The sequence below is a fragment of the Protopterus annectens genome, chromosome 8.part1 (genome assembly GCF_019279795.1).
Source record: "Protopterus annectens isolate FY-2018-M chromosome 8.part1, PAN1.0, whole genome shotgun sequence".
NCBI lineage: Eukaryota > Metazoa > Chordata > Ceratodontiformes > Protopteridae > Protopterus > Protopterus annectens.
The window spans coordinates 343,540,197-343,554,433 of NC_056742.1; the positions used below are offsets into that span (position 1 = coordinate 343,540,197).

The following is a 14,237-nucleotide window of genomic DNA, read 5'->3' on the forward strand; positions in this document are numbered from 1 at the left end:
CTGGCATTTTAACAGGGGTGTGTACACTTTTTATATCCACTGTATATTCTTTTATAGTTATAGCTTGTGAGGCAAATAAATGTGGACCACCGGATCAAGAAATCTGGCATCTCTGGCAACTGTTAGAATTGGAGGAACCATACTGTTAATTTCAGGGTTTTCAGATATGGTGGAGGCAGCCTGGAGGAACTATTCAGAAGCACTGAATAATGACCCAACTGCCAGGATGGATGGTCTAGACAAGACAGAGAAAGGGAAATCACAATTGTATTGGCAAAAACATGACCAGTGAGGAATACTCTGGCCTTACATCTTCAGGCTTTCTTTAGAAATTTTTTTTGTAAGGGGAACAGGAGGAAAGGCATAAAAGAGATCTGAAGGCCAATTATGGACGAGTGAGTCCCTCTGTGACTGACCCTGTAGAGGCACTATGGAAAAAAAACTGCTGCATTCGCTGCTTAGGTATGAAGCAAAAATATCATACCAAGGTTGGCCCCTACTGACTGAAAATTTGCAACACCACTGTCTTACTGAGGAACCATTCATGAGGAAGAAGAAGAATGGATCTACTCAATTTGTCTGCTTTAACAATGGAAGTCCCCACGATGTGCACTGCAATTAAAAAGTGGCTAACAAATCGCCCACTGCCACACCCTCACGGCTTCTCGGCAAAGCAGACAAGATCTAGCTCTCCCCTGTTTGCTGATATACTAGATTACTACCATGTTGTCTGTCCTGATGGAGTTTGTACCCACAGGGAGAGAGTCCTGCAAGGCCTGCAGCGCTGTGAGGACTGCCCTCATCTCCAAGACACTGAACTGAAGGCTGGCCCCTGTGGGTGACCAAGAACCCTGCACGGTCTTCCCTTTGAAATGATTCCCACCCCAGAAGGGAAGCATCCATGGTTACCGTTGTGACAGGCCTCTCCATACCCTTCTTTCCATTGTGCTAAAGTGTGCTGCCTTGGTAGCTTTCTTCTCGTAACTGTTAAGTTCATAAAATAATAGAGCCCTCATTAACTGTTTTGGGGTAGGGCTGCATGAAACTTAGAAGACGACTTCCCTCAATGATCCATGAATGGTGGATCTTATTTTACCATCACTGAAGGTGATTCTTGCCTTTATATGTGATATCAGTGAAGATGGATGCTCACTGAAAGGAATCAGCATTCTGGTATTTACTAGTTTTATAAAACCAGAGAAAGCAGTCCTCATCAAAATGGCTGAGCCTACAGCAAAACAGACAATGTGCTTAATGATGCAATACAATTTTCTTTTCACAAAGACAATTTGTGAAATAAGACATTAGTCAACCTGAAGAATTTATGCCTTCAGAAAAAAGTGAAGACAAATCTTGAAAAAAAAAAAAAACGAATGACCCAGCTCAATCAGCATGCCAGTAACTGCTGATGAAGCATTTTTGTGGGAAAAATTAATAAAAAAAACAGCTTAATAGAGTGAAACTAAAACGGTTAAAAACCAATGGATGAAGATGAGACACTCAAGCTGACAGAAAAGAACAGGAGAGAACAAATTGTTTCCCTCCTTCTACAGGTTAAGTCCCTTATTGTCGTTAACAAGAAACAGAAGACCTCTGAATACAAAAGGCCACATCCTGATGGCTCCCTTTACAGGAAATAGGACAGGTTTAATGGATGAGTGCTCTGCTGAATAGGAGCTCCCTTGCAGACTGAACCCTGTAGCAATATACCTTTCACTGACTTTTCCATGTTAAACTTCCTTCAACTACACACCCTCTGCTTCCACTCAGAAAGGATCCCCAATAAACAAAAGGAGTAAACCCTTTTTTTCCCATACCTGCTTAATTATACAAAATATTACTGATGTTTAACATTCATACTTAAGTCATCTATCTCAGAATTTACTTCTAAGGATAGCATAGTCAGACCAAATCTCCACAGTAGTTAAGACATTTAATGCATTTACTTTTTCCAGTGAAAGTTTAAGATAGTATTTACTTTTTCCAGTGAAAGTTTAAGATAATTAAACTATTACCTGGATACCTTCCATGTTGTTGGTAAAACCTATCAACACCTCGTAGCATTATATAAAGAACCATCTCACTGTCTGGATTATCCATGCAGGATGCTGGAAAAAAAAAAAGAATCATAAAAAATAAATAGAGCATGTGCAACTTTTACATACTATTATAAAGCAATTGGGATGCACCAAAAACAACACCCGCTGACACATCAGCTAATGTTTATTTATTTTTACTTTGTTTTCTGGAAAGGTGTGATGGCCTCTGGACCATTTTTGGGCAATCCATGCAAACACAGACCACCACTGCTGAAAGAATGTATTTACAACTGTTACAAGTACGTTAGTATCTTACTGGAGATTTGGATTTCAAACATACAGTAATATTAACTTTCTTGTTAAATTTAAGAGATCCTTTTACAATTCAGCAGAGACAGTACAGTTGTGTACACTTACCATAAATGTAGATGTTCGAGTGTATTCACTGTTGCAGTCATTAAACTTGGGTTATCCTGCTGGCAAGGCTACCCTCAGTTGGCCTGAATTCCAAAGTCTAGGTCCGGCGTTGTTTGCTGTCACCTCTTCCCTGACGTCAGTGAGCCAGGGGTATAAAAGATGCAGCCGATGCCATTTTCTTCAGTTTTTCTTGCCCCAGATGTCAGGTGCCCCCAAAAGGGAAGGCTAAAAATATGCCAATAAAACATGCATGCACCAAAATATATTATACCTTCATCTACAAGCAAATACACCACATAGGGTGTATAGATTGAGAAGTGCAGATAAGATCCAGCAAAGATATGGGGGATGGTGGGTGGGTAACCTGGACTGCAACAGTGAATACACTCGAACATCTACATTTATGGTAAGTGTATACAACTGTACTATGTTCTTCATGTTTCACTGTTGCAGTCATTACACTTGGGTTGAATCCCAAAGCTATGGTTGGGAGGCTGGAGCTAAATAGCATTAGGAGCGGCTATGAGGCCCTGCAGAACTGCAGTGGCAAAGCCTGCCCTGGATTTAGAGTAGAGTGGTAAATGATAGTGCTTTGTAAAGGTGTGCACTGAACTCCAGGTAGCAGCCTCTAAAATGCCTTTGGTTGGTACTCCCCTGAGGAAGGCTGCTGAAGTGGCTGCTGCTCTGGTTGAATGTGGCCTAATACCCTTAGGCAGTGGCTTGCCATGTTGTGAATAGCAGAAACGAATGCAGTGGCCTATCCACTTTGAAATAGTCTGCTTTGAGATAGCCTTTCCTTGTGATCCTGCAGCATATGCCACTAGTAGTTGCTCTGCCTTTCTGAAAGCTTTGGTTCTGTTCAAGTAGAAGCGTAGCTGTCTGTGTATGTCCAAAGAATGCAGAATTCTTTCTTTCCCCCTTATTCCGTGGGTTTGGATAAAAAGTAGGCAGATGAATAGTTTGGTTAAGGGCCACACTGGACACTACCTTAGGCATAAATGTCGGGTTTGTCCTCAGAGAAACCCTGTCTGGATAAAAAATGATAAAAGGTTCCACAGCCATAAGTGCCTGAAGCTCTGAGACTCGTCTTGCAGAGGTTATTGCTAGGAGCAGAGCTGTTTTCCAAGATAAAATCTTTATATCAGCTGTAGCGGCTGGCTCAAAAGGAGGCAGGGTGAGTTTTTCCAAGACATAATTGAGGTCCCATGCAGGTATTGGTGATCTCCTTGGAGGCTTTAAGATTTTGGCTCCTCTGAGGTACTGTCTTAACAAAGGTTGTGAAAAGATTGGTGGCTCTGTATTGTAATGAGCCGAAATGGCAGAGGCATGAATTTTAATTGATGAAAAGGATAGGCCTTTCTCCAGCATCTCAGTTAAGTATTGCAAAATCTGAGGAATATTTGGTACAGCTGTGTCAATTCCTTGTGCCTGGTTCCAGGCACAGAATCTCTTCCGTTTCCAGCGCAAGATATTCTGGTACTAGGCCTTCTGGCCTCCAAAATGACATCCATCACAGCTTTAGTGAGAGATGCGTTTTGTATGACTACATTATCCGCCATGCTGCCAGATTTAAGGTCTTGAGTTGGCTGTGCAGGATCTGATTGTTTTGTTGGGACAGTAGATGAGGTATTTGAGGCAAGGTCCAAGCCGGGCATTGAGACACGTTCCTTAGGATTGGATACCAGTACTGGTGGGGCCAGTCTCAGGCAATCAGTATTATCTTTGGCTTCTCTTGTCTGACCTTTAGGAGTACCTTGGGGAGGAGAGGCAGTGGAGGAAAGGCATATACTGCTAAGCTTTTCCAGCTGAAAGATAGGGCCGTCCACTTTCCATGCTTGTCTGTGATAAGTCCTTGTGCAGAATCTTTTTAGTTGGTAGTTGTGAGAAGAGGCAAATAGATCTATATCCGGGCATCGCCATTTCCTTGTTATCATGCTGAAGACCTGTGGATCCAATTTCCACTTGTTGGGATCCATGAGGTTTCTGCTTAGTTTGTCTGCCAGAGTATTTATCTTTCCTGGCAGGAAATGTGCCTGCAGATGTACTTGGTAAGTCAATGCTGTGTCCCACAAAGTCATGGCTAGTCTGCAAAGGGGGTAAGAATGACTGCCTCCCTGCTTGTTTATATACCACATGACCGTGGTGTTGTCTGTCTTTATCAGTAGTTGTCCCGGATGAAGTACGTCCTTGAAGGCTGTCAGGGCATTCTGAACAACTAGCATCTCTTTTTGATTGATATGTACCTGCATTTGGTTTGCGGACCATGTGCCTTGAATACATCTTCCTGCCAAGTGGGCCCCCTAGGCATAATCTGATGCATCCATTGTTAATGTCTGCCTGGCTGGGGGTAAAGTGAATGGCTGTCCCTTGTTATGGTGACAAGACTTCGCCCACCATCGAAACTCCTGTTGCAGACAGGGAATGAGGGTAATTATTGTTTCCAGGCTGTGGCAATGTTGGGCCCAAACACTTTTTAGGTACCATTGAAATTTCCTCATATGCAGTCTCGCATATGGAATTAGTAGAATGCAGGATGCCATGAAGCCCAAAGCCTGCAGAATATTTCTTGCAGATAACTAGGCCTTTGTTGCCAACAGTTTGAAATATGTAATCAGTTGCCTTTGTCTGACGTGAGATAAGCCATCTGGGCAGTTGTATTTAAGCTTGCACCCAGGAATATTATCTCTTGAGAGGGTACTTGTTTTGATTTCTTTTCGCTGACTGTGTACCCTAGGCCTGTTAGAAATCTCTTTACAAACGCCAGATGCTGTAGTAGAATGTCCTTGTTCTCTGCTTGAATGAGGCAGTTGTCCAAGTAAGGATATATTTGTATTCCTCTTTGTCTGCAGAATGCAATTACTGGTGCCAGGCACTTTGTGAAGACCCTGGGCGCAGCAGATAAGCCAAAAGGCAGTGCAGAGAATTGGTAGTGCATTATGCCAGCTTTGAGTCTGAGGTATCTTCTGCATGTTTGTCTGATTGGGACATGCAGGTATGCCTCTTTTAGGTCTAAAGTCACAAGCCAAGCCTTCTTGCCCAGCATGGGCAGAAGCTGCTGTAGAGTCAACATTTTGAATTTTGGTATATCCAGATATGTGTTTAGAATAGATAGGTCCCGTATTGGTCTCCAGGTCTTGCCCTTTCTTGGTACCAAGAACAGTCCTGAATAAAATCCTTGTCCCTGCTCTTGCTCTGGTACTTGTTGAATGGCCCTCATGTCCATGAGGGATGAGACTTGGTTTTGTGCCTCTGCCCATTGATGTTTTGGCAGGTCTGGCCAACCATTTGTCCTTGGCAGGATATGGAAGTGAAACTTGTAGCCTTGTGACACTATGTCTAGGACCCATTTGTCCTGGGTTATGTGCCAATTTTGAGAAAAAAGTGCTATTTTTCTCCCTAAAGGTGCTGCCAGAAGATAAGTGCTTGTTGCAGGCAGAGGGAAGTCATTGGGACTGATTCCTGTATGGCTGTGATTTGTCATCTCCACTTTTGGAGGTAGAAGCACCCCATTGTTTAGGTCTGTATGAACCTTGGGGCTGGGATCTGTCTCTTGGGCGTCTGTATCTGCCGCTTTGTGGTCTGTCTGACACTGGAAAGGACCAATTCTTTGTAGGCCAGTGTCTGCTAAATCTTGGAGGCTGTACCTGAAAGAAAACCTTAACCGTTTGCATAGATTTAGCTTTGTCCTCCATTTTCTTTAAAACCTCCTCTGCTTTAACACCAAACAAGGTATCATGCTGTAATGGATAATCTAATAATTTTGCTTTGACACGGTCAGGCAGATTTTGTTCCTTTAACCAAGCATGCCTCCTGATGACAGAACCCGTAACAGCGACCCTGCAAGAGGCCTCCAAAGAATCAAAATCACATTGCAAAATATGCTTTCCAACTTGCTCAGCTGCATGCAATAAATCCTGCATTTTTTTGTTTTCTGCACATTCAGAATTTATCAACATTTTCTGTTTAAGCAGTGACATAATATATTGCTGATATTTGAGCATATGAAACTGACAATTTAAAGCCCTTATAGCCAAGGTAGCAGAGGTGTAAATCTTCTTCCCCCATCTGTCCAATGCCCTAGAATCCCTGTCAGAGGGGGTAGGGTTTTTTACAGTGGATGCCTTGACCCCTTTGGGACCCTGAGAAATATTCTCTCGGTCAGCAGCAGGGTTTTTGAAAAGGAATTTATGAGAGTCAGGAACCCTGTAGTACCTGTCTGGCTTAACAGGAGGTGGAGGTAAGGAGTCAGGGGTCAGACTGGACTCTGAAAATACATCATCTACAATGTCTAACACAGGTGGAATAGCTAGGGGCCTGTGTTGCGGGAGTAAAAGGAGCCTTTTCTTAGATTCTGAATAATCTTGGCTCTCCCAGTGGAAATGTTCCCTCATGGTATGCAAGGTTTCCCCAAAAGAGTAATCCTCAGGAGGAGAGGCTGAAGGGATAGATTCTTCAGCATCAGAATCCTCATAGGGAGGAAGAGAATATTCCTGATCAGAAGAGGAATCAGATGAAATGGAAACCTGATCTGAAGATTCATATTATGTCTCTTGCCTAGGCCTCTTATCAGGAGGGGGATGGAAACCCCTGACCAAAGTAATTAAGTCTTCGGCCATTTAGAGCATCTGTATTTTGGGCATGGAGGCCTGACCATGAAGCTGTTGTACTTGCTTCTTTGTCTTTAAAGGTGCTTTAGTCTTTGCCTTTGTAGCTGGAGTCGCTTTAATGTATAATTGAGTAGGTCTGAAAACACCCTCAGAAGCAGATGCCTGCTCAGCAGCTCTGGACCCATCTGAGGGAATAGTCTCCGAAGGTCTAATACCTTGAGCTTCCAGTGGCCTAGGCGACTCCACGTGGGAGTCTGTAGCGGCCTGCGGGTCCAAAGTAGCGGGTGTCAGGGGCTGTGAAAGCGCCTCACTGAGAACCGGCGAACAGGCGACTGGCTTAGAGGAAGCCTCATCGGTTTTAGACCTCTGATGCCTGTCCTTTTCTTTTCCTTTGCATTTCTTGTGAATTCCGGTAGTCGGGTGGCTATCCGATAGCATTGTGTAATTAAATCTTCTGCCAAAATAGTGAAATGCAAAATTGTACCAACGCTTAACAGTGCGCTGGTTAAATCTAGCACAAAACCGACAACTAGCAACGTCGTGGTCAGGGCTTAGGCAAGGAATACAGTAAGAATGAAAGTCCTTATGAGGTACTTGCTTCCCACAAGAAATACAATTATTAACTTTTTCTGACATCGGTCTGGAGCAAGAAAAAAGTTTTCCCCAACAGGGTACTTAGCTTTTAATGAAGACTTCGGATCTGAAATTCGAACACGAAAATCTCAGGAGTCGGCCGACCGGCACTTGCGAACTGCTTCTGCTTTGGGCACCACGCGGCAAGAAAGACTGAAGAAAATGGTGTCATCTGCATCTTTTATACCCCTGGCGCACTGACGTCAGGGCAAGGGCGACAGCAACAGACGCCGGACCTAGACTTTGGAATTCAGGCCGACTGAGGGTAGCCTGCCAGCAGGATAATCCAAGTGTAATGACTGCAACAGTGAGACACGAAGAACATCTGTCATATATTAGAAATGGGTGTAGTTCCTGAAAGTTCACATACACTAGTGGTTTACAGAAAGTCCAGGTTGGAGGTCCAGGTTGGGTGAATTAATAATCACCTGCAGATCTCACAAATGATTCCTCAGAATTCTAAAGCTAGGAAAACGAATTGTGAAATTGCAATGTCCAATTTATGAGTCAGCAAGACGAGAAGGAGATGTAATTTGCTAAGTAGGGTCTATATTATATAAGCAGATGCACTGAATTGCGAACACTATATAATTGACCCACAATCCCTGAAAACGCAACTATACCAACTCCAAGATCACACCACAGTGGAGGAAATGGCAAAATCCCGAAAATGGCCAGTGATTGTTTTCCCCTAGGAAAAAAAAAAAATCACTGTTCTGTGCTTTCGGTATTTTGCCATTCCGTGAAATGACGTTCGACAACAAAGCGTTCGCAATTCATTGCTTTCAGTAAAATAATAGAGAGACACTAGAATATACTCCTCTGCAAGAAAATGTTGCGTTATATATACACTGCAAAGAAATGCTCCTGGAGCTTTTCTCCCTGGGCCTCCCTGAAAATTGGCTCTGCCCCAGATGGACTTTCCCAGTAAACAAATGTTAAATAAATAAAATTTACAACTACAGTCTGTTTGAAGAATAAAATACTGATTAGTATGCATACATATTTACAAAAATATATAAATTTATACATTCATACAGCTAATATGTGGCAAAATGTAACACACTACTGGAATATGAAGCAAAGTAAATGTTCTCTTAGAGGGAGACGAGAATTTATCCATCGTCTTTGAAGCAAGTGCTTTTATAAGCATCTTTCAGATTAATAATTTTTTTACTTGAATGCCCAAAAGGCTGTCTTTCTTGCTTCTTGCAGAATATGATTCCAGTTAGCAGATGTAACTTATTGAAACTTTTGTACCCCCACCTCTTGTGTACAGAATTTGGAAAGTGAGACCTAACTTACTCAACAAACAGGAATAGTACTGACTGCATATTTTGAGTGAAAAAACAAGGAGGCTGGACTGTTATCAGTAACCAGTTTTCTATTTCTCATTTTTTTACTTTTTTTTCTTCTTTTGGTAAGAATAGAGTATTTTATTTTTATAAAACTCTTTTTACAATACAGACAAATTGCTGCTTCTTTAAGTACATGGTCATATTAAAATTCACAAACAAGAGATGTCACTTTATCAGACAGATGAAAGCCACTCACCTTCTTCCCCATTAATACTGATGACTGACCAAAACAGGTGCAGTTACACTGTGAAATATTACGCTTAAAACATTCAATTAAAAATCAGATAAAAGCTGCTGAAGAAAAGACGTTAAGTTAAACTAAAACAGAATGTGTTCAATATTTCTATTAAAAGATGTTATGAGAGATAATAAGTCTTTTGCACTTCCTTCTCCACACTTGCTTAATTTCTATACCAACTCCATAATTGCCAGTAACCTCATGGTAATATCATCTAAAACTCTAGTGGGAGGGCTGCGAGGGAGTTAAACTGGTTCATTTTCTTTAAATGTAGTCAAAAAAACCTCTTTTCTTTCTTTCTTTTTTTCTTTTTACATATAAATAAAATCCAAGGGGGATAAACTGTGTCCAAAAACAAAAACTAGTACTAGAAGTAGAATAACAACCGGGCACAGAAACATGGCTGAAAATATCAGCATATCTGCACAGAGACCGGACACACAGGGAAATAAAAACAACTTTTATTAACTCAGGTAAGCACTTCTGAGTTATAAAAGCTTTATCAGACCACATAGTAAAAATGACACAAATCTTGTATATAATTGCCATAACCATTCAAAAATTCAGCAAAAAATAAAACACAAACCATTTATGGTTACTAAGTAACCAGTTAACAAGTAAGCAACAGCCTCCAATAAAAAACAGCTAAGGGTTGTGATGCAACAATGTAGCTTCTACTATGGATGCAGCTTAAAGGGATAGACCCCAATGGTCAGATGTACACTATAAATTACAGCTTGATCCCTACGTAAACATCTAAAACCTTGTAAACATAAAACATAACCAAGTATAAATTACATATAAATAACACAACTAAAACCATCCATTAAAATCTGAAGATCAGAACACTCCATACATATGGCGGCGTAAAAGACAGAACAGCGATGCCATTTAATAATCTGCACAATGGAGCCCTAATAAATCTTATAAAAAGTACTAAAAGCTGAAAAATGAAATACAAACCTTAATCCCTAATAAAGAAAAAGCTAGAGCCACAAAATCATAAACGCAACCATCTCACATACAAAGCTCACACAAAACCAAATAGACAACTACCAAATACGGAAGCACAACTATATAAATCGATCTCTAAAAAATACACACCCCGTTAAAAACGAGCACATCATAAACTCAGTCCTGGAAACTCAAGCATCTAAGTGCAAATACTAATACACTACCTCAATAATTTCTGCGATTTAAGTACGGGTTTTAAAGGGACCTGTTCATCAAGTCCTGACCCTCTGTCTGCTCTAAAGGTGATGATCCATCATAGGTCAGACTTCTCAATGACGTTACCAAAGTTGCCCATACGCCCATCCTGAAATAAGCGATCAATCACTAAAAACCTAAACTCATGTGCACCGCCCTCTTTACTAACATATCTAGCAACAGCATTACTTTTATTCCCTTCCTAATATAATAAATATGTTCACTAATCCTCTGGTTTTCCCTACATAGAAACATCTACAAATCAAACAGTGAACTAAATACACAAGGTCCCTAGTGTGGCAATCTGCACTGATCATAAAAGAATACTTAACACCTGTGTCCAGGTGTACAAAACAATTGGTATTATCAATATAATGGCGGTAACCACAACTACCACAAGGTATTGTACCCAGTCCAGATTAATCAAACCTCGACCCTACATTACCCGATGGAAAACATAATGATCTCTCTAATGATTTTCCATTTTTATACTGGAAACTGGGTCTGGAACCAATAATCACTTGAATCCCCTCGTCAGCTAACAAAATCGGCCAATGTTTCCTGAATATTTCAGTAATCGCCTTAGACTATTACTATAAAACACGGGGACCATAACGCCAGGTCTAAATGAAGGAATGCCAGATCCTAAATTATAGGATGATGAAAAATAAGGTCTGGATGTAGTGTCAGGTAGACACACCAAACAAAAAAAAAATCTTCCACTTCACCAGGATCATATCCTCTGCTAATGACATCGCATCTGAGAAAATCTAAATCTCTTAGAAAATCATCATCCTTGACATTCAACATGGATATCCTTATACTCTGACCCCTAACAACATTCCAAAAAATCTATGCAGCAAAGAACATTTATGAAAATCTTTTATATAAAGGCCTGTAGTAAATGTTAAGTGTAATTCTCTATAAACTCTAACATCTAAGAAGTCAATAACAGAGTTTGAGCATTCAACAAGAATCTAAGAAAGCTAGTAGTACTAAGTAAAAAAAAAAAAAACTGAGTAGTTACGCAGAAGTACCCATCCATAATAAAAATAAATTGCTGACAAAGTGACGATAAAACTTAATATAATGTCAGTTTCTATCTGAAACAAAGACCATCTTATTTTCCCATTGGGCCACAACTATATTGGCACAGCTAATGGCACATGAAGTGCCCATGGCTATTCCAGCCCTCTGTAGATAAGTCCCTTCAAATATAAATATATTGTTTTTGAGGACTATTTCTATGAACAGGCAGATCAATTCTGTTTAATATCATATTGAATGCTCTCGACTGACTATGCCTTAAATTTAATTCCTTCATAATTTGGGATTACTGTAAATAATGAAACCACATCCAAGGTAACCAACAATCACTAGGAACCACATTCTGGCTAGTAAACTCATAAATCTTGCAAAAAAATGCTTGGCATCCATAAGGACTGCTTCACATTGGTCAAGAGCAGGTCTCAATAACGTCTCTATATAAATAGAGAATGGTTCGGTCAACCAACCACCTCCTGCCACAATCGGGCTAAATGGTGGCATAGTCAGATTTTTATGAACTTTAGGAAGTCCATGCAAACTTGGGACTAGGGGAGATTCAACAGTCAAAAAACAAGACAATTCAAATGTAATAAGTCTACTAAGCAGTCATTTATAGTTCTATAAACTCAAGTAACCATACATTCGATATCATAAACACTTAATTTTAAAATACGTAGCACCATCAGATAACAGCCATGTTACAGAAGAATAATAACGCTCACTATCTATGATAACAATCAAGCCACGTTTGTCAGCTGGTTGTATAACTATATCCCTATAGTTTTGCATATTCACTAAAGCTTCCCTTTCTAACTTTGTCAGATTAGCAAAACATTTCCTATTTCTGTTGTAATTAAATAAAGCAAAAATATCATTCTCACACATTCTAATAAACATTTCAATTACAGCATTGGGGGTGGCATATACAAACTTTTTTTTTTTTAAACAAATTATCACTGCATTTAGTACTATCTGTATAATATAAGGTTTTCAGGGTCAAAGTCTGTGCAAAAAAAAGTCAATGATGCTATCTACTAGGTCATCTTCCCTGTGCAGGGATGAAGGACAGTCCTCGGTTCAGGACAGATATCGCAGTGTCAGTTAACGTCTTCTTACAAATATTCCATTCTATGGACTGGTCACTGGTTGCCACATTTGCTTTATTGTACGATGTCCCCCTTCCATTGGTTGTTTCCTCTTTTTTCTCCCTCGACTGCTGGATCAATTGAGAGAACACTCCCTTTTCCTGCCGTATTGGCAGGGATAGAGCAGGAAAAACCTGATCAGATGTTTGCTGTCCCATTATCTTCTTTCTAACAACCGGTTGGTAGTCAATCCTGGTCTCTCACTAACCTCAAATGGAATGGGCATTAAAGATACACTATTTGGTGTTGTATTAACTCAACCACTGCTCTGCACCATATTAGATTATGCATTATCAGTTTTCTCATTAATCTCACCCATCCAGTTTTCCGTGCTATCATTAATACTATTAAAAGTTCTAGGACCAGTCCCAATACTTACTGTCAACCTAAGCCATGAAGACAACATGGCTATTCTTAAATTCTTGCAGGTCTCTTAGCAAGTTTTTTCCTCTTCTGTGCTAACAATTTACGCTCATACATAGAACATTTGTCTATAGTGTTACACAGAGCAATATCAATTGTAGTGAGGGTATACAAATCAGTCTGTACTTTCACAGCACTGTCAATAAGCTCCTTCTCAATCAGTTTTTAAAATAGTCAATCAAAAGTTTCATACAGACAAAACTAGTGTCCAAATTAATCTGTTGCCATTTAGCCAATAAATCTGAATAATGCTCACCTTGAGTACGCATTTTCAAAACTCTTAGACCCCTATGTACAACACCCAGGTGAAAACAGGCTTCTAAATGAAGTCTCTGTATTTGCAAACGCTTCAAATGGAAATGGTCATTTTCAAGGAGCCGAATCTTTGATCGTAACACTCATTCATCATCAAATCCACTATCAGGTACAACATCCAGTAGTTCACCACCATCAATCAATAAAGGATTAACCTCAATCCTGAGCAACTTAGATAACTCTTCAGCTTCCTATTTGCCAGCTGCTGCTTCAGGATTGTAGTCCAGTTCTACATTCGAAACAAAACCTTCAGCCATGCTCAAAGACAAAAACTTTAAGTATTCAAATAAATATAAATAAAATCCACCGGGGATAAATGGTGTCTAAAAACAAAAAACGGTAACAGAAGCAGAATAAAAACAGGTACCAAAATACTGCTGAATATCTCAGCATATCAGCACAGAGACTGAACACACAGAGAAATAAAAATAATAACTTTTAACTCATATAAGCGCTTTTGCATTATATAAATGCTTCATCAAACATAGTTACAATGAAACACATCTTATATATAATTTCTGTAACCATTTAAAAAATTCAGCAACCAATAAAACACAAAGCATTCATGGTTACTAAGTAACCAGTTACCAAGTGAGCAATACCCTCCAATAAAATACATCAGCTAAGAATTTCCATGCAACAATGTAGCTGCTACAATGGATACAGCTTAAAGGGATATGCCCCAATGGTCACTATTATAAAATTACAGCTCGTTCCCTAAGTAAACATCTAAAATCTTGCAAACATAAAATATAACTAAGTATACATTACATACAAACATCACAACTGAAACCATCCATCAAAAT

The 14,237-nt window shown here is 40.0% G+C and overlaps 1 protein-coding gene across 1 annotated transcript in view; it reads right to left on the reverse strand.

Annotated features, from left to right (window-relative positions):
- The window catches only part of NAE1 (NEDD8 activating enzyme E1 subunit 1), a 1,377,685-nt gene that overhangs the window by 318,001 nt on the left and 1,045,447 nt on the right, over positions 1–14,237 (reverse strand). The window contains exon 17 of the mRNA XM_044081916.1: positions 2,016–2,108. Within this exon, the coding sequence (XP_043937851.1) occupies positions 2,016–2,108 (93 nt within the window). The remainder of the gene's footprint in view (positions 1–2,015; positions 2,109–14,237) is intronic.